At 50.8% G+C, this 21,336-nt stretch overlaps 1 protein-coding gene across 1 annotated transcript in view; it reads left to right on the top strand.

Moving 5' to 3' along the window:
* LOC139422376 (RNA pseudouridylate synthase domain-containing protein 1-like) overlaps positions 1-13,511 on the top strand; it is a 16,972-nt gene extending 3,461 nt beyond the window's left edge. Inside the window, exons 4-5 of the mRNA XM_071173580.1 lie at positions 10,731-10,832; positions 13,096-13,511. Coding sequence (XP_071029681.1) covers positions 10,731-10,832; positions 13,096-13,511 — 518 coding nt within the window. The remainder of the gene's footprint in view (positions 1-10,730; positions 10,833-13,095) is intronic.
* Positions 13,512-21,336: the final 7,825 nt, after the last annotated feature.

A 21,336-nucleotide genomic window follows, 5' to 3' on the forward strand; every position in this document is an offset into this window, starting at 1 on the left:
ACATGGCTATATACAGGGAGTACTAGGTAATAACATGTCTATATACAGGAAGTACCAGGTAATAACATGGCTATATACTGGGAGTACCAGGTAATGACATGGCTCACAGAGGTACGGTTAGCTCACAGAGGTACGGTTAGCTCACAGAGGTACGGTTAGGTCACAGTGGTAGAGGTAAGGTTATCTCACAGAGGTACGGTTAGCTCACAGTGGTAGAGGTAAGGTTAGCTCACAGAGGTAAGGTTAGCTCACAGTGGTAGAGGTAAGGTTAGCTCACAGAGGAAAGGTTAGCTCACAGAGGTACGGTTAGCTCACAGTGGTACGGTTAGCTCACAGTGGTAGTGGTAAGGCTAGCTCACAGAGGTACGGTTAGCTCACCGTGGTAGTGGTAAGGCTACGGTTAGCTCACAGAGGTACGGTTAGCTCACAGTGGTAGTGGTAAGGCTAGCTCACAGAGGTGAGGTTAGCTCACAGAGGTGAGGTTAGCTCACAGGAAAGGTTAGCTCACAGAGGTACGGTTAGCTCACAGTGGTACGGTTAGCTCACAGTGGTAGTGGTAAGGCTAGCTCACAGAGGTGAAGTTAGCTCACAGAGGTACGGCCCTGTCAGTCTCATTGCCAGTCTCTCTGCAGGTTGTGAGAACCCCAAGCCCTGTCAGTCTCATTGCCAGTCTCTCTGCAGGTTGTGAGAACCCCAAGCCCTGTCAGTCTCATTGCCAGTCTCTCTGCAGGTTGTGAGAACCCCAAGCCCTGTCGGTCTCATTGTAAGTCTCTCTGCAGGTTGTGAGAACCCCAAGCCCTGTCAGTCTCATTGCCAGTCTCTCTGCAGGTTGTGAGAACCCCAAGCCCTGTCAGTCTCATTGCCAGTCTCTCTGCAGGTTGTGAGAACCCCAAGCCCTGTCAGTCTCATTGCCAGTCTCTCTGCAGGTTGTGAGAACCCCAAGCCCTGTCAGTCTCATTGTCAGTCTCATTGAGTCTCTCTCTGCAGATTGTGAGAACCCCAAGCCCTGTCAGTCTCATTGCCAGTCTCTCTGCAGATTGTGAGAACCCCAAGCCCTGTCGGTCTCATTGCCAGTCTCTCTGCAGGTTGTGAGAACCCCAAGCCCTGTCAGTCTCATTGTCAGTCTCATTGAGTCTCTCTCTGCAGGTTGTGATAACCCCAAGCCCTGTCAGTCTCATTGCCAGTCTCTCTGAAGGTTGTGAGAACCCCAAGCCCTGTCAGTCTCATTGCCAGTCTCTCTCTGCAGGTTGTGAGAACCCCAAGCCCTGTCAGTCTCATTGAGAGTCTCTCTGCAGGTTGTGAGAACCCCAAGCCCTGTCGGTCTCATTGAGAGTCTATCTGCAGATTGTGAGAACCCCAAGCCCTGTCAGTCTCATTGCCAGTCTCTCTGCAGGTTGTGAGAACCCCAAGCCCTGTCAGTCTCATTGCCAGTCTCTCTGCAGGTTGTGAGAACCCCAAGCCCTGTCAGTCTCATTGAGTCTCTCTCTGCAGGTTGTGAGAACCCCAAGCCCTGTCAGTCTCATTGTCAGTCTCATTGCCAGTCTCTCTGCAGGTTGTGAGAACCCCAAGCCCTGTCAGTCTCATTGCCAGTCTCTCTGCAGGTTGTGAGAACCCCAAGCCCTGTCAGTCTCATTGCCAGTCTCTCTGCAGGTTGTGAGAACCCCAAGCCCTGTCAGTCTCATTGTCAGTCTCTCTGCAGGTTGTGAGAACCCCAAGCCCTGTCAGTCTCATTGCCAGTCTCTCTGCAGGTTGTGAGAACCCCAAGCCTTGTCAGTCTCATCGTCAGTCTCTCTGCAGGTTGTGAGAACCCCAAGCCCTGTCAGTCTCATTGCCAGTCTCTCTGCAGGTTGTGAGAACCCCAAGCCCTGTCAGTCTCATTGCCAGTCTCTCTGCAGGTTGTGAGAACCCCAAGCCCTGTCAGTCTCATTGTCAGTCTCATTGCCAGTCTCTCTGCAGGTTGTGAGACCCCCAAGCCCTGTCAGTCTCATTTCCAGTCTCTCTGCAGGTTGTGAGAACCCCAAGCCCTGTCAGTCTCATTGAGTCTCTCTCTGCAGATTGTGAGAACCCCAAGCCCTGTCAGTCTCATTGCCAGTCTCTCTGCAGATTGTGAGAACCCCAAGCCCTGTCGGTCTCATTGTCAGTCTCTCTGCAGGTTGTGAGAACCCCAAGCCCTGTCAGTCTCATTGTCAGTCTCATTGAGTCTCTCTCTGCAGGTTGTGAGAACCCCAAGCCCTGTCAGTCTCATTGCCAGTCTCTCTGCAGGTTGTGAGAACCCCAAGCCCTGTCAGTCTCATTGCCAGTCTCTCTGCAGGTTGTGAGAACCCCAAGCCATGTCAGTCTCATTGAGAGTCTCTCTGCAGGTTATGAGAACCCCAAGCCCTGTCGGTCTCATTGAGAGTCTCTCTGCAGATTGTGAGAACCCCAAGCCCTGTCAGTCTCATTGCCAGTCTCTCTGCAGGTTGTGAGAACCCCAAGCCCTGTCAGTCTCATTGCCAGTCTCTCTGCAGGTTGTGAGAACCCCAAGCCCTGTCAGTCTCATTGAGTCTCTCTCTGCAGGTTGTGAGAACCCCAAGCCCTGTCAGTCTCATTGTCAGTCTCATTGCCAGTCTCTCTGCAGGTTGTGAGAACCCCAAGCCCTGTCAGTCTCATTGCCAGTCTCTCTGCAGGTTGTGAGAACCCCAAGCCCTGTCAGTCTCATTGCCAGTCTCTCTGCAGGTTGTGAGAACCCCAAGCCCTGTCAGTCTCATTGTCAGTCTCTCTGCAGGTTGTGAGAACCCCAAGCCCTGTCAGTCTCATTGCCAGTCTCTCTGCAGGTTGTGAGAACCCCAAGCCTTGTCAGTCTCATCGTCAGTCTCTCTGCAGGTTGTGAGAACCCCAAGCCCTGTCAGTCTCATTGCCAGTCTCTCTGCAGGTTGTGAGAACTCCAAGCCCTGTCAGTCTCATTGCCAGTCTCTCTGCAGGTTGTGAGAACCCCAAGCCCTGTCAGTCTCATTGCCAGTCTCTCTGCAGGTTGTGAGAACCCCAAGCCCTGTCAGTCTCATTGTCAGTCTCATTGCCAGTCTCTCTGCAGGTTGTGAGAACCCCAAGCCCTGTCAGTCTCATTGCCAGTCTCTCTGCAGGTTGTGAGAACCCCAAGCCCTGTCAGTCTCATTGCCAGTCTCTCTGCAGGTTGTGAGAACCCCAAGCCCTGTCAGTCTCATTGCCAGTCTCTCTGCAGGTTGTGAGAACCCCAAGCCCTGTCGGTCTCATTGCCAGTCTCTCTGCAGGTTGTGAGAACCCCAAGCCCTGTCAGTCTCATTGCCAGTCTCTCTGCAGGTTGTGAGAACCCCAAGCCCTGTCAGTCTCATTGCCAGTCTCTCTGCAGGTTGTGAGAACCCCAAGCCCTGTCAGTCTCATTGCCAGTCTCTCTGCAGGTTGTGAGAACCCCAAGCCCTGTCAGTCTCATTGCCAGTCTCTCTGCAGGTTGTGAGAACCCCAAGCCCTGTCGGTCTCATTGTCAGTCTCATTGCCAGTCTCTCTGCAGGTTGTGAGAACCCCAAGCCCTGTCAGTCTCATTGCCAGTCTCTCTCTGCAGGTTGTGAGAACCCCAAGCCCTGTCGGTCTCATTGCCAGTCTCTCTGCAGGTTGTGAGAACCCCAAGCCCTGTCAGTCTCATTGCCAGTCTCTCTGCAGGTTGTGAGAACCCCAAGCCCTGTCGGTCTCATTGCCAGTCTCTCTGCAGGTTGTGAGAACCCCAAGCCCTGTCAGTCTCATTGCCAGTCTCTCTGCAGGTTGTGAGAACCCCAAGCCCTGTCAGTCTCATTGCCAGTCTCTCTGCAGGTTGTGAGAACCCCAAGCCCTGTCGGTCTCATTGCCAGTCTCTCTGCAGGTTGTGAGAACCCCAAGCCCTGTCAGTCTCATTGAGAGTCTCTCTGCAGGTTGTGAGAACCCCAAGCCCTGTCAGTCTCATTGCCAGTCTCTCTGCAGGTTGTGAGAACCCCAAGCCCTGTCAGCCTCATTGCCAGTCTATCTGCAGGTTGTGAGAACCCCAAGCCCTGTCGGTCTCATTGAGTCTCTCTCTGCAGGTTGTGAGAACCCCAAGCCCTGTCGGTCTCATTGCCAGTCTCTCTGCAGGTTGTGAGAACCCCAAGCCTTGTCAGTCTCATTGCCAGTCTCTCTATACAGGTTGTGAGAACCCCAAGCCCTGTCGGTCTCATTGCCAGTCTCTCTATACAGGTTGTGAGAACCCCAAGCCCTGTCAGTCTCATTGCCAGTCTCTCTATACAGGTTGTGAGAACCCCAAGCCCTGTCGGTCTCATTGCCAGTCTCTCTATACAGGTTGTGAGAACCCCAAGCCCTGTCAGTCTCATTGCCAGTCTCTCTATACAGGTTGTGAGAACCCCAAGCCCTGTCAGTCTCATTGCCAGTCTCTCTGCAGGTTGTGAGAACCCCAAGCCCTGTCAGTCTCATTGTCAGTCTCTCTGCAGGTTGTGAGAACCCCAAGCCCTGTCAGTCTCATTGCCAGTCTCTCTCTGCAGGTTGTGAGAACCCCAAGCCCTGTCAGTCTCATTGCCAGTCTCTCTGCAGGTTGTGAGAACCCCAAGCCCTGTCGGTCTCATTGCCAGTCTCTCTGCAGATTGTGAGAACCCCAAGCCCTGTCAGTCTCATTGCCAGTCTCTCTGCAGGTTGTGAGAACCCCAAGCCCTGTCAGTCTCATTGCCAGTCTCTCTGCAGGTTGTGAGAACTCCAAGCCCTGTCAGTCTCATTGCCAGTCTCTCTCTGCAGATTGTGAGAACCCCAAGCCCTGTCAGTCTCATTGAGAGTCTCTCTGCAGGTTGTGAGAACCCCAAGCCCTGTCAGTCTCATTGCCAGTCTCTCTGCAGGTTGTGAGAACCCCAAGCCCTGTCAGTCTCATTGCCAGTCTCTCTGCAGGTTGTGAGAACCCCAAGCCCTGTCAGTCTCATTGAGAGTCTCTCTGCAGGTTGTGAGAACCCCAAGCCCTGTCAGTCTCATTGAGAGTCTCTCTGCAGGTTGTGAGAACCCCAAGCCCTGTCAGTCTCATTGAGTCTCTCTCTGCAGGTTGTGAGAACCCCAAGCCCTGTCAGTCTCATTGCCAGTCTCTCTGCAGGTTGTGAGAACCCCAAGCCCTGTCAGTCTCATTGCCAGTCTCTCTGCAGGTTGTGAGAACCCCAAGCCCTGTCAGTCTCATTGCCAGTCTCTCTGCAGGTTGTGAGAACCCCAAGCCCTGTCAGTCTCATTGCCAGTCTCTCTGCAGGTTGTGAGAACCCCAAGCCCTGTCAGTCTCATTGCCAGTCTCTCTGCAGGTTGTGAGAACCCCAAGCCCTGTCAGTCTCATTGCCAGTCTCTCTGCAGGTTGTGAGAACCCCAAGCCCTGTCAGTCTCATTGAGTCTCTCTCTGCAGGTTGTGAGAACCCCAAGCCCTGTCGGTCTCATTGAGAGTCTCTCTGCAGGTTGTGAGAACCCCAAGCCCTGTCAGTCTCATTGCCAGTCTCTCTGCAGGTTGTGAGAACCCCAAGCCATGTCAGTCTCATTGCCAGTCTCTCTGCAGGTTGTGAGAACCCCAAGCCCTGTCAGTCTCATTGCCAGTCTCTCTCTGCAGGTTGTGAGAACCCCAAGCCCTGTCAGTCTCATTGCCAGTCTCTCTCTGCAGGTTGTGAGAACCCCAAGCCCTGTCAGTCTCCCTGTCAGTCTCATTGCCAGTCTCTCTCTGCAGGTTGTGAGAACCCCAAGCCCTGTCGGTCTCATTGCCAGTCTCTCTGCAGGTTGTGAGAACCCCAAGCCCTGTCAGTCTCATTGAGAGTCTCTCTGCAGGTTGTGAGAACCCCAAGCCCTGTCAGTCTCATTGAGAGTCTCTCTGCAGGTTGTGAGAACCCCAAGCCCTGTCAGTCTCATTGCCAGTCTCTCTGCAGGTTGTGAGAACCCCAAGCCCTGTCAGTCTCATTGAGAGTCTCTCTGCAGGTTGTGAGAACCCCAAGACCTGTCAGTCTCATTGCCAGTCTCTCTGCAGGTTGTGAGAACCCCAAGCCCTGTCAGTCTCATTGCCAGTCTCTCTGCAGGTTGTGAGAACCCCAAGCCCTGTCAGTCTCATTGTCAGTCTCTCTGCAGGTTGTGAGAACCCCAAGCCCTGTCAGTCTCATTGCCAGTCTCTCTGCAGGTTGTGAGAACCCCAAGCCCTGTCAGTCTCATTGCCAGTCTCTCTGCAGGTTGTGAGAACCCCAAGCCCTGTCAGTCTCATTGTCAGTCTCTCTGCAGGTTGTGAGAACCCCAAGCCCTGTCAGTCTCATTGCCAGTCTCTCTGCAGGTTGTGAGAACCCCAAGCCCTGTCAGTCTCCCTGTCAGTCTCATTGCCAGTCTCTCTGCAGGTTGTGAGAACCCCAAGCCCTGTCAGTCTCATTGTCAGTCTCTCTGCAGGTTGTGAGAACCCCAAGCCCTGTCAGTCTCATTGAGAGTCTCTCTGCAGGTTGTGAGAACCCCAAGGCCTGTCAGTCTCATTGCCAGTCTCTCTGCAGGTTGTGAGAACCCAAAGCCCTGTCAGTCTCATTGCCAGTCTCTCTGCAGGTTGTGAGAACCCCAAGCCCTGTCAGTCTCATTGCCAGTCTCTCTGCAGGTTGTGAGAACCCCAATCCCTGTCAGTCTCATTGCCAGTCTCTCTGCAGGTTGTGAGAACCCCAAGCCCTGTCAGTCTCATTGAGAGTCTCTCTGCAGGTTGTGAGAACCCAAAGCCCTGTCAGTCTCATTGCCAGTCTCTCTGCAGGTTGTGAGAACCCCAAGCCCTGTCAGTCTCATTGCCAGTCTCTCTGCAGGTTGTGAGGACCCCAAGCCCTGTCAGTCTCATTGCCAGTCTCTCTGCAGGTTGTGAGAACCCCAAGCCCTGTCAGTCCCATTGCCAGTCTCTCTGCAGGTTGTGAGAACCCCAAGCCCTGTCAGTCTCATTGCCAGTCTCTCTGCAGGTTGTGAGAACCCCAAGCCCTGTCAGTCTCATTGAGTCTCTCTCTGCAGGTTGTGAGAACCCCAAGCCCTGTCGGTCTCATTGAGAGTCTCTCTGCAGGTTGTGAGAACCCCAAGCCCTGTCAGTCTCATTGCCAGTCTCTCTGCAGGTTGTGAGAACCCCAAGCCATGTCAGTCTCATTGCCAGTCTCTCTGCAGGTTGTGAGAACCCCAAGCCCTGTCAGTCTCATTGCCAGTCTCTCTCTGCAGGTTGTGAGAACCCCAAGCCCTGTCAGTCTCATTGCCAGTCTCTCTCTGCAGGTTGTGAGAACCCCAAGCCCTGTCAGTCTCCCTGTCAGTCTCATTGCCAGTCTCTCTCTGCAGGTTGTGAGAACCCCAAGCCCTGTCGGTCTCATTGCCAGTCTCTCTGCAGGTTGTGAGAACCCCAAGCCCTGTCAGTCTCATTGAGAGTCTCTCTGCAGGTTGTGAGAACCCCAAGCCCTGTCAGTCTCATTGAGAGTCTCTCTGCAGGTTGTGAGAACCCCAAGCCCTGTCAGTCTCATTGCCAGTCTCTCTGCAGGTTGTGAGAACCCCAAGCCCTGTCAGTCTCATTGAGAGTCTCTCTGCAGGTTGTGAGAACCCCAAGACCTGTCAGTCTCATTGCCAGTCTCTCTGCAGGTTGTGAGAACCCCAAGCCCTGTCAGTCTCATTGCCAGTCTCTCTGCAGGTTGTGAGAACCCCAAGCCCTGTCAGTCTCATTGTCAGTCTCTCTGCAGGTTGTGAGAACCCCAAGCCCTGTCAGTCTCATTGCCAGTCTCTCTGCAGGTTGTGAGAACCCCAAGCCCTGTCAGTCTCATTGCCAGTCTCTCTGCAGGTTGTGAGAACCCCAAGCCCTGTCAGTCTCATTGTCAGTCTCTCTGCAGGTTGTGAGAACCCCAAGCCCTGTCAGTCTCATTGCCAGTCTCTCTGCAGGTTGTGAGAACCCCAAGCCCTGTCAGTCTCCCTGTCAGTCTCATTGCCAGTCTCTCTGCAGGTTGTGAGAACCCCAAGCCCTGTCAGTCTCATTGTCAGTCTCTCTGCAGGTTGTGAGAACCCCAAGCCCTGTCAGTCTCATTGAGAGTCTCTCTGCAGGTTGTGAGAACCCCAAGGCCTGTCAGTCTCATTGCCAGTCTCTCTGCAGGTTGTGAGAACCCAAAGCCCTGTCAGTCTCATTGCCAGTCTCTCTGCAGGTTGTGAGAACCCCAAGCCCTGTCAGTCTCATTGCCAGTCTCTCTGCAGGTTGTGAGAACCCCAATCCCTGTCAGTCTCATTGCCAGTCTCTCTGCAGGTTGTGAGAACCCCAAGCCCTGTCAGTCTCATTGAGAGTCTCTCTGCAGGTTGTGAGAACCCAAAGCCCTGTCAGTCTCATTGCCAGTCTCTCTGCAGGTTGTGAGAACCCCAAGCCCTGTCAGTCTCATTGCCAGTCTCTCTGCAGGTTGTGAGAACCCCAAGCCCTGTCAGTCTCATCGTCAGTCTCTCTGCAGGTTGTGAGAACCCCAAGCCCTGTCAGTCTCATTGCCAGTCTCTCTGCAGGTTGTGAGGACCCCAAGCCCTGTCAGTCTCATTGTCAGTCTCATTGCCAGTCTCTCTCTGCAGGTTGTGAGAACCCCAAGCCCTGTCCGTCTCATTGCCAGTCTCTCTGCAGGTTGTGAGAACCCCAAGCCCTGTCAGTCTCATTGTCAGTCTCATTGCCAGTCTCTCTGCAGGTTGTGAGAACCCCAAGCCCTGTCAGTCTCATTGTCAGTCTCATTGCCAGTCTCTCTGCAGGTTGTGAGAACCCCAAGCCCTGTCAGTCTCATTGTCAGTCTCATTGCCAGTCTCTCTGCAGGTTGTGAGAACCCCAAGCCCTGTCAGTCTCATTGAGAGTCTCATTGCCAGTCTCTCTGCAGGTTGTGAGAACCCCAAGCCCTGTCAGTCTCATTGCCAGTCTCTCTGCAGGTTGTGAGAACCCCAAGCCCTGTCAGTCTCTTTGCCAGTCTCTCTGCAGGTTGTGAGAACCCCAAGCCCTGTCAGTCTCATTGCCAGTCTCTCTGCAGGTTGTGAGAACCCCAAGCCCTGTCAGTCTCATTGAGAGTCTCTCTGCAGGTTGTGAGAACCCCAAGCCCTGTCAGTCTCATTGCCAGTCTCTCTGCAGGTTGTGAGAACCCCAAGCCCTGTCAGTCTCATTGCCAGTCTCTCTGCAGGTTGTGAGAACCCCAAGCCCTGTCAGTCTCATTGTCAGTCTCTCTGCAGGTTGTGAGAACCCCAAGCCCTGTCAGTCTCATTGCCAGTCTCTCTGCAGGTTGTGAGAACCCCAAGCCCTGTCAGTCTCATTGCCAGTCTCTCTGCAGGTTGTGAGAACCCCAAGCCCTGTCAGTCTCATTGTCAGTCTCTCTGCAGGTTGTGAGAACCCCAAGCCCTGTCAGTCTCATTGCCAGTCTCTCTGCAGGTTGTGAGAACCCCAAGCCCTGTCAGTCTCCCTGTCAGTCTCATTGCCAGTCTCTCTGCAAGTTGTGAGAACCCCAAGCCCTGTCAGTCTCATTGTCAGTCTCTCTGCAGGTTGTGAGAACCCCAAGCCCTGTCAGTCTCATTGAGAGTCTCTCTGCAGGTTGTGAGAACCCCAAGGCCTGTCAGTCTCATTGCCAGTCTCTCTGCAGGTTGTGAGAACCCCAAGCCCTGTCAGTCTCATTGCCAGTCTCTCTGCAGGTTGTGAGAACCCCAAGCCCTGTCAGTCTCATTGCCAGTCTCTCTGCAGGTTGTGAGAACCCCAATCCCTGTCAGTCTCATTGCCAGTCTCTCTGCAGGTTGTGAGAACCCCAAGCCCTGTCAGTCTCATTGAGAGTCTCTCTGCAGGTTGTGAGAACCCAAAGCCCTGTCAGTCTCATTGCCAGTCTCTCTGCAGGTTGTGAGAACCCCAAGCCCTGTCAGTCTCATTGCCAGTCTCTCTGCAGGTTGTGAGGACCCCAAGCCCTGTCAGTCTCATTGCCAGTCTCTCTGCAGGTTGTGAGAACCCCAAGCCCTGTCAGTCTCATTGCCAGTCTCTCTGCAGGTTGTGAGAACCCCAAGCCCTGTCAGTCTCATTGCCAGTCTCTCTGCAGGTTGTGAGAACCCCAAGCCCTGTCAGTCTCATTGCCAGTCTCTCTGCAGGTTGTGAGAACCCCAAGCCCTGTCAGTCTCATCGTCAGTCTCTCTGCAGGTTGTGAGAACCCCAAGCCCTGTCAGTCTCATTGCCAGTCTCTCTGCAGGTTGTGAGGACCCCAAGCCCTGTCAGTCTCATTGTCAGTCTCATTGCCAGTCTCTCTCTGCAGGTTGTGAGAACCCCAAGCCCTGTCCGTCTCATTGCCAGTCTCTCTGCAGGTTGTGAGAACCCCAAGCCCTGTCAGTCTCATTGTCAGTCTCATTGCCAGTCTCTCTGCAGGTTGTGAGAACCCCAAGCCCTGTCAGTCTCATTGTCAGTCTCATTGCCAGTCTCTCTGCAGGTTGTGAGAACCCCAAGCCCTGTCAGTCTCATTGAGAGTCTCATTGCCAGTCTCTCTGCAGGTTGTGAGAACCCCAAGCCCTGTCAGTCTCATTGCCAGTCTCTCTGCAGGTTGTGAGAACCCCAAGCCCTGTCAGTCTCTTTGCCAGTCTCTCTGCAGGTTGTGAGAACCCCAAGCCCTGTCAGTCTCATTGCCAGTCTCTCTGCAGGTTGTGAGAACCCCAAGCCCTGTCAGTCTCATTGAGAGTCTCTCTGCAGGTTGTGAGAACCCCAAGCCCTGTCAGTCTCATTGAGTCTCTCTCTGCAGGTTGTGAGAACCCCAAGCCCTGTCAGTCTCATCTCACCGTGTTGGAGCACGGAGATTATGATGGAGACCCTGTTACCAAGGTGGTGCTGCAGCCTCTCACAGGTACACACACACACACACACACACACACTCACACAGGGACAAAGACACACACACACACACACACACACAGGTACAAAGACACACACACACACACACACTCACACTCACACTCACACACACACTCACACATTCACAGATAGGCCTATATAGTGTTTGGTAGGTAAACACATTCACAGATAGGCCTATATAGTTTTCGGTAGGTAATCACATTCACAGATAGGCCTATATAGTGTTCGGTAGGTAAACACATTCACAGATAGGCCTATATAGTGTTAGGTAGGTAAACACATTCACAGATATGTATATAGTGTTCTGTGGGTAAACACATTCACAGATATGTATATAGTGTTAGGTAGGTAAACACATTCACAGATAGGCCTATATAGTTTTCGGTAGGTAAACACATTCACAGATATGTATATAGTGTTCGGTAGGTAAACACATTCACAGATATGTATATAGTGTTCGGTAGGTAAACACATTCACAGATATGTATATAGTGTTCGGTAGGTAAACACATTCACAGATATGTATATAGTGTTAGGTAGGTAAACACATTCACAGATATGTATATAGTGTTCTGTAGGTAAACACATTCACAGATAAGCCTATATAGTGTTCTGTAGGTAAACACATTCACAGATAGGCCTATATAGTGTTAGGTAGGTAAACACATTCACAGATAGGCCTATATAGTGTTAGGTAGGTAAACACATTCACAGATAGGCCTATATAGTGTTAGGTAGGTAAACACATTCACAGATAGGCCTATATAGTGTTAGGTAGGTAAACACATTCACAGATATGTATATAGTGTTAGGTAGGTAAACACATTCACAGATATGTATATAGTGTTAGGTAGGTAAACACATTCACAGATATGTATATAGTGTTAGGTAGGTAAACACATTCACAGATAGGCCTATATAGTGTTAGGTAGGTAAACACATTCACAGATAGGCCTATATAGTGTTTGGTAGGTAAACACATTCACAGATAGGCCTATATAGTGTTCGGTAGGTAAACACATTCACAGATAGGCCTATATAGTGTTAGGTAGGTAAACACATTCACAGATAGGCCTATATAGTGTTAGGTAGGTAAACACATTCACAGATAGGCCTATATAGTGTTCGGTAGGTAAACACATTCACAGATATGTATATAGTGTTCTGTAGGTAAACACATTCACAGATATGTATATAGTGTTCGGTAGGTAAACACATTCACAGATATGTATATAGTGTTAGGTAGGTAAACACATTCACAGATATGTATATAGTGTTAGGTAGGTAAACACATTCACAGATAGGCCTATATAGTGTTAGGTAGGTAAACACATTCACAGATAGGCCTATATAGTGTTCGGTAGGTAAACACATTCACAGATATGTATATAGTGTTCGGTAGGTAAACACAATCACAGATATGTATATAGTGTTAGGTAGGTAAACACATTCACAGATATGTATATAGTGTTCTGTAGGTAAACACATTCACAGATATGTATATAGTGTTCGGTAGGTAAACACATTCACAGATATGTATATAGTGTTCGGTAGGTAAACACATTCACAGATATGTATATAGTGTTAGGTAGGTAAACACATTCACAGATATGTATATAGTGTTAGGTAGGTAAACACATTCACAGATATGTATATAGTGTTAGGTAGGTAAACACATTCACAGATATGTATATAGTGTTCGGTAGGTAAACACATTCACAGATATGTATATAGTGTTAGGTAGGTAAACACATTCACAGATATGTATATAGTGTTAGGTAGGTAAACACATTCACAGATAGGCCTATATAGTGTTCGGTAGGTAAACACATTCACAGATATGTATATAGTGTTAGGTAGGTAAACACATTCACAGATAGGCCTATATAGTGTTCTGTAGGTAAACACATTCACAGATAGGCCTATATAGTGTTCTGTAGGTAAACACATTCACAGATAGGCCTATATAGTGTTCGGTAGGTAAACACATTCACAGATATGTATATAGTGTTCTGTAGGTAAACACATTCACAGATATGTATATAGTGTTCTGTAGGTAAACACATTCACAGATATGTATATAGTGTTCTGTAGGTAAACACATTCACAGATAGGCCTATATAGTGTTAGGTAGGTAAACACATTCACAGATATGTATATAGTGTTCTGTAGGTAAACACATTCACAGATATGTATATAGTGTTCTGTAGGTGCAAAAAATACTCTCCTCATATTGTTGTGATGTTGTGTGTCAGGTCGTACCCACCAGCTGAGGGTTCACTGTGAGGCGGTAGGGCACCCCATCGTAGGAGACTACACCTACAGCCTGGGAGAGGACAGCGCCCCCTATCGCATGATGCTGCACGCACACCTCCTACACCTCCCACTGGAGCCGCTCTCCCTGCAGGCCGCCGCCCCCGACCCCTTCACCACGCCCACTGACCCTCGCTGGCGCCCGCAGCGCTGCCTCCGGACTGTAGAGGGAGTCGTGGAGACCCTGCTGGAGCACAGGGCGGCGGAGGAGAGGACAGAGCGGGAGGAGAGGAAGAGGCAGCAGGAAGAGAGGAGGAGGCAGCAGGAGGAGAGGAGGAAGAGGTGGAGGGGGAGAGAGGAGAGTGAGGAGCAGAGGAGGATGTGTCAGCAGTGGTTGTCTGAGTGGACTGATGTCTGAATTCTCCTTCTCTCTCCATCCCCCTTCTCCTTCTCCTCTCTTCATCCTCCTTCTCCTTCTCCTCTCTCCATCCCCCTTCTCCTTCTCCTCTCTTCATCCTCATCCCTTCTCCTTCTCCTCTCTTCATCCTCATCCCTTCTCCTCTCTTCATCCTCATCCCTTCTCCTTCTCCTCTCTCCATCCCTCATCCCTTCTCCTCTCTTCATCCCCCTTCTCCTTCTCCTCTCTTCATCCTCATCCCTTCTCCTTCTCCTCTCTTCATCCTCCATCCCTTTTCCTCTCTCCATCCCTCATCCCTTCTCCTCTCTTCATCCCCCTTCTCCTTCTCCTCTCTTCATCCTCATCCCTTCTCCTCCTCCTCTCTCCATCCCCATCCCTTCTCCTTCTCCTCTCTTCATCCCCCTTCTCCTTCTCCTCTCTTCATCCTCATCCCTTCTCCTTCTCCTTCTCCTCTCTTCATCCTCATCTCTTCTCCTTCTCCTCTCTTCATCCTCATCCCTTCTCCTCTCTTCATCCTCATCCCTTCTCCTCTCTTCATCCTCATCCCTTCTCCTTCTCCTCTCTCCATCCCTCATCCCTTCTCCTCTCTTCATCCTCATCCCTTCTCCTCTCTTCATCCTCATCCCTTCTCATTCTCCTCTCTTCATCCTCCATCCCTTCTCCTCTCTCCATCCCTCATCCCTTCTCCTCTCTTTATCCCCCTTCTCCTTCTCCTCTCTTTATCCCTCATCCCTTCTCCTTCTCCTCTCTTCATCCCCCTTCTCCTTCTCCTCTCTTCATCCTCATCCCTTCTCCTCCTCTCTTCATCCTCATCCCTTCTCCTCTCTTCATCCTCATCCCTTCTCCTTCTCCTCTCTTCATCCCTCATCCCTTCTCCTCTCTCCATCCCTCATCCCTTCTCCTTCTCCTCTCTTCATCCTTCATCCCTTCGCCTCTCTCCATCCCTCATCCCTTCTCCTTCTCCTCTCTTCATCCCTTCTCCTCTCTCCATCCTCCATCCCTTCTGCTTCTCCTTCTCCTCTCTCCATCCCTCATCCCTTCTCCTTCTCCTCTCTCCATCCCTCATCCCTTCTCCTTCTCCTCTCTTCATCCTCATCCCTTCTCCTTCTCCTCTCTTCATCCTCATCCCTTCTCCTCTCTTCATCCTCATCCCTTCTGCTTCTCCTTCTCCTCTCTTCATCCCTCATCCCTTCTCCTTCTCCTCTCTTCATCCCTCATCCCTTCTCCTTCTCCTCTCTTCATCCTCATCCCTTCTCCTCTCTTTATCCCTCATCCCTTCTCCTTCTCCTTCTCCTCTCTTCATCCTCATCCCTTCTCCTCCTCTCTTCATCCTCATCCCTTCTCCTCTCTTTATCCCTCATCCCTTCTCCTTCTCCTCTCTTCATCCCTCATCCCTTCTCCTTCTCCTCTCTTCATCCTCATCCCTTCTCCTCTCTTTATCCCTCATCCCTTCTCCTTCTCCTTCTCCTCTCTTCATCCTCATCCCTTCTCCTCCTCTCTTCATCCTCATCCCTTCTCCTCTCTTTATCCCTCATCCCTTCTCCTCCTCTCTTCATTCCCCTCCTCCTTCTCCTCTCTCCATCCCCCATCCCTTCTCCTTCTCCTTCTCCTCTCTCCATCCCCCATCCCTTCTCCTTCATCACCCCCTTCCTCTGTTAACCTCTCCTTGAGACTCTGCAACCAAAAGCATCTTTTAATATTTGATCTGTATGTAATGCCTCTCTGCTTGTCACTCAGTATCGAAGAGATGTATTGTGTGAGTCTGGTGGGAGCGTAGCACAGCAGGAGTCCAACTGTCTGCCCTCCGTCTCACATCCAACAAGAAGACACTCAGCCTGGATAAATAAATACTTACTCTTTTAAAAAGAAACACCTTTTTTTTTGATGGCACTTTGTTTGACCATTTTGAAAATCTTTTTATTGTTGTTTTGACGTTGCTCTCTGGATTAGAGTGTCTGCTATAAATGACTCAAATGGAAGCCATGTCAAAGATTTACAGTTTACACCTCTTCCTCTCTGGTAATATGAATCATGACCCCTTCCGGGTCAGGGGATGGCAAAATAAAAACATATTTTATTTGTTCTATTTTTGTTGACAATTCAAAGTTACAATATGAAAAAAATAAAATAATTCATTGCAGATTGGAAACATGTTTTCAACACATACTGTAGCTACAAATAAAAATGAACTACTTATTAACTATTAACTATTAATTAAAAATAAACATATCTAGCTAGCTAGCTAGATCACTATTTCACAATAACAAGATTTGTATAATCTGATCAAGTCAGTCTCATGGTTCAAAAGCTACCGAGCAGACAGAACTGTGTGTCCAGTTTGATGCAAGTCATCTGATATGTTAATACTGTCCAGAAGGGGGTGCCACAGTGCTCTGTTCTAGGACCACTGTTAATACTGTCCAGAAGAGGGTGCCACAGGGCTCTGTTCTAGGACCACTGTTAATACTGTCCAGAAGAGGGTGCCACGGGGCTCTGTTCTAGGACCACTGTTAATACTGTCCAGAAGGGGGTGCCACAGGGCTCTGTTATAGGACCACTGTTAATACTGTCCAGAAGGGGGTGCCACAGGGCTCTGTTCTAGGACCACTGTTAATACTGTCCAGAAGGGGGTGCCACAGGGCTCTGTTATAGGACCACTGTTAATACTGTCCAGAAGGGGGTGCCACGGGGCTCTGTTCTAGGACCACTGTTAATACTGTCCAGAAGGGGGTGCCACCGGGCTCTGTTCTAGGACCACAGTTAATACTGTCCAGAAGGGGGTGCCACTGGGCTCTGTTCTAGGACCACTGTTAATACAGTGCAGAAGAGGGTGCCACAGGGCTCTGTTCTAGGACCACTGTTGTATACTGTCCAGAAGGGGGTGCCACAGGGCTCAGTTCTTGGACCACTGTTAATTCTGTCCAGAAGGGGGTGCTACAGGGCTCTGTTCTAGGACCACTGTTGTATACTGTCCAGAAGGGGGTTCCACAGGGCTCTGTTCTAGGACCACTGTTAATACTGTCCAGAAGGGGGTGCCACATGGCTCTGTTCTAGGACCACTGTTAATACTGTCCAGAAGAGGGTGCCACAGGGCTCTGTTCTAGGACCACTGTTAATACTGTCCAGAAGGGGGTGCCACAGGGCTCTGTTCTAGGACCACTGTTAATACTGTCCAGAAGGGGGTGCCACAGGGCTCTGTTATAGGACCACTGTTAATACTGTCCAGAAGGGGGTGCCACCAGGCTCTGTTCTAGGACCACTGTTAATACTGTCCAGAAGGGGTGCCACAGGGCTCTGTTCTAGGACCACTGTTAATACTGTGCAGAAGAGGGTGCCACAGGGCTCTGTTCTAGGACCACTGTTAATACTGTCCAGAAGGGGGTGCCACGGGGCTCTGTTCTGGGACCACTGTTAATACTGTCCAAAAGGGGGTGCCACAGGGCTCTGTTCTAGGACCACTGTTGTATACTGTCCAGAAGGGGGTGCCACAGGGCTCTGTTCTTGGACCACTGTTAATTCTGTCCAGAAGGGGGTGCTACAGGGCTCTGTTCTAGGACCACTGTTGTATACTGTCCAGAAGGGGGTGCCACAGGGCTCTGTTCTTGGACCACTGTTAATTCTGTCCAGAAGGGGGTGCTACAGGGCTCTGTTCTAGGACCACTGTTGTATACTGTCCAGAAGGGGGTTCCACAGGGCTCTGTTCTAGGACCACTGTTAATACTGTCCAGAAGGGGGTGCCACAGGGCTCTGTTCTAGGACCACTGTTAATACTGTCCAGAAGAGGGTGCCACAGGGCTCTGTTCTAGGACCACTGTTAATACTGTCCAGAAGGGGGTGCCACAGGGCTCTGTTCTAGGACCACTGTTAATACTGTCCAGATGAGGGTGCCACAGGGCTCTGTTCTAGGACCACTGATAATACTGTCCAGAAGGGGGTGCCACAGGGCTACTGGTCAAAATGTTTTAGATGGGTTTTTTTTCCACCATGGCAGTCGACCCTGGAAATGTTTTAATGTTGTTTTTCCACCATAGCAGTCGACCCTGGAAACGCTTGTTAAAAACACATTTCAGTTTTGTTCTACTTCTTTGGTTGTTGACACTGACTGCTTTACTGCACTATACCAGAAGGTCAGTTTTGTCTAGCTGAAAGCTGTTGTGTATCACACTGAGCTGTTTAGATACCGATTTCAACAGTAGGTCAAAGTTCACTGAGAAAATTCAATACTATAATACACAGAAAAAGGACATGAACATCTGTATGTATACAGTACATTTATTCCTGGAGCAATGTGCAATACATGTCAACAGAAAATTTCCATTTGCATATCCAATTATTATTTTTTTTTTTACATATTTCTTTCATTTAAAATCATATATAGTGAACAGAAAATTTGCCACAAAATGGAAAAAAAACAACAACAAATATATACAGTGGGGAGAACAAGTATTTGATACACTGCCGATTTTGCAGGTTTTCCTACTTACAAAGCATGTAGAGGTCTGTAACTTATATCATAGGTACACTTCAACTGTGAGAGACGGTATCTAAAACAAAAATCCGGAAAATCACATTGTATGATTTTTAAGTAGATAATTTGCATTTTATTGTATGATATGAGTATTTGATCACCTACCAACCAGTAAGAATTCCCGTCTCTCACAGACCTGTTAGTTTTTTTTTAAGAAGCCCTCCTGTTTTCCACTCATTACCTGTATTAACTGCACCTGTTTGAACTCGTTACCGGTATTGAGGGGAGGATGGATGGGGCCATGTATCGCGAGATCTTGCGAGATCAGTAAGAGCATTGAAGATGGGTCATGGCTGGGTCTTCCAGCATGACAATGACCCGAAACACACAGCCAGGGCAACTAAGGAGTGGCCCCGTAAGAAGCATCTCAAGGTCCTGGAGTGGCCTAGCCAGTCTACAGACCTGAACCCAATAGAAAATCTTTGGAGGGAGCTGAAAGTCAGTTTCGGGACATCCTGGTACCACAGCTCCTACCAGGACATCCTGGTACCACAGCTCCTACCAGGACATCCTGGTACCCCAGCTCCTACCAGGACATACTCCTACCAGGACATCCTGGTACCACAGCTCCTACCAGGACATACTGGTACCACAGCTCCTACCAGGACATCCTGGTACCACAGCTCCTACCAGGACATCCTGGTACCACAGCTCCTACCAGGACTTCCTGGTACCACAGCTCCTACCTGGACATCCTGGTACCACAGATCCTACCAGGACATCCTGGTACCACAGCTCCTACCAGGAGATACTGGTACCACAGCTCCTACCAGGACATCCTGGTACCACAGCTCCTACCAGGAGATACTGGTACCACAGCTCCTACCAGGACATCCTGGTACCACAGCACCTACCAGGACATCCTGGTACCACAGCTCCTACCAGGACATCCTGGTACCACAGCTCCTACCAGGAGATACTGGTACCACAGCTCCTACCAGGACATCCTGGTACCACAGCTCCTACCAGGAGATACTGGTACCACAGCTCCTACCAGGACATCCTGGTACCACAGCTCCTACCAGGACATACTGGTACCACAGCTCCTACCTGGACATCCTGGTACCACAGCTCCTACCAGGACATCCTGGTACCACAGCTCCTACCAGGATATCCTGGTACCACAGCTCCTACCAGGACATCCTGGTACCACAGCTCCTACCAGGACATACTGGTACCACAGCTCCTACCTGGACATACTGGTACCACAGCTCCTACCAGGACATACTGGTACCAGGACATACTCCTACCAGGACATCCTGGTACCACAGCTCCTACCAGGACATACTGGTACCACAGCTCCTACCAGGACATCCTGGTACCACAGCTCCTACCAGGACATCCTGGTACCACAGCTCCTACCAGGAGATACTGGTACCACAGCTCCTACCAGGACATCCTGGTACCACAGCTCCTACCAGGACAGACTGGTACCACAGCTCCTACCAGGACATCCTGGTACCACAGCTCCTACCAGGACATCCTGGTACCACAACTCCTACCTGGACATCCTGGTACCACAGCTCCTACCAGGACATCCTGGTACCACAGCTCCTACCAGGACATACTGGTACCACAGCTCCTACCAGGACATCCTGGTACCACAGCTCCTACCAGGACATCCTGGTACCACAGCTCCTACCAGGACATCCTGGTACCACAGCTCCTACCAGGACATACTGGTACCACAGCTCCTACCAGGACATCCTGGTACCACAGCTCCTACCAGGACATACTGGTACCAGGACATACTCCTACCAGGACATCCTGGTATCACAGCTCCTACCAGGACATACTCCTACCAGGACATACTCCTACCAGGACATCCTGGTACCACAGCTCCTACCAGGACATACTGGTACCACAGCTCCTACCAGGACATACTGGTACCACAGCTCCTACCAGAACATACTGGTACCACAGCTCCTACCAGGACATACTGGTACCACAGCTCCTACCAGTACATCCTGGTACCACAGCTCCTACCAGGACATCCTGGTACCACAGCTCCTACCAGGACATCCTGGTACCACAGCTCCTACCTGGACATACTGGTACCACAGCTCCTACCAGGACATACTGGTACCACAGCTCCTACCAGGACATACTGGTACCACAGCTCCTACCAGGACATCCTGGTACCACAGCTCCTACCAGGACATACTGGTACCACAGCTCCTACCAGGACATACTGGTACCACAGCTCCTACCTGGACATACTGCTACCACAGCTCCTACCAGGACATACTGGTACCACAGCTCCTACCAGGACATCCTGGTACCACAGCTCCCACCAGGACATCCTGGTACCACAGCTCCTACCAGGACATACTGGTACCACAGCTCCTACCAGGACATACTGGTACCACAGCTCCTACCAGGACATCCTGATACCACAGCTCCTACCAGGACATACTCCTACCAGGACATACTCCTACCAGGACATCCTGGTACCACAGCTCCTACTAGGACATACTGGTACCACAGCTCCTACCAGGACATCCTGGTACCACAGCTCCTACCAGGACATACTGGTACCAGTACATACTCCTACCAGGACATCCTGGTACCACAGCTCCTACTAGGACATACTGGTACCACAGCTCCTACCAGGACATCCTGGTACCACAGCTCCTACCTGGACATACTGGTACCACAGCTCCTACCAGGACACACTGGTACCTGGACATACTGGTACCACAGCTCCTACTAGGACATACTGGTACCACAGCTCCTACCAGGACATCCTGGTACCACAGCTCCTACCAGGACATCCTGGTACCACAGCTCCTACCAGGACACACTGGTACCACAGCTCCTACCAGGACATACTGGTACCACAGCTCCTACCAGGACATACTGGTACCACAGCTCCTACCAGGACATACTGGTACCACAGCTCCTACCAGGAGATACTGGTACCACAGCTCCTACCAGGACATACTGGTACCACAGCTCCTACCAGGACATCCTGGTACCACAGCTCCTACCAGGACATCCTGGTACCACAGCTCCTACCAGGACATCCTGGTACCACAGCTCCTACCTGGACATCCTGGTACCACAGCTCCTACCAGGACATCCTGGTACCACAGCTCCTACCAGGAGATACTGGTACCACAGCTCCTACCAGGACATCCTGGTACCACAGCTCCTACCAGGAGATACTGGTACCACAGCTCCTACCAGGACATCCTGGTACCACAGCTCCTACCAGGACATCCTGGTACCACAGCTCCTACCAGGACATCCTGGTACCACATCTCCTACCAGGAGATACTGGTACCACAGCTCCTA

The sequence above is a fragment of the Oncorhynchus clarkii genome, chromosome 12 (assembly GCF_045791955.1).
Source record: "Oncorhynchus clarkii lewisi isolate Uvic-CL-2024 chromosome 12, UVic_Ocla_1.0, whole genome shotgun sequence".
NCBI classification, from domain to species: domain Eukaryota; kingdom Metazoa; phylum Chordata; class Actinopteri; order Salmoniformes; family Salmonidae; genus Oncorhynchus; species Oncorhynchus clarkii.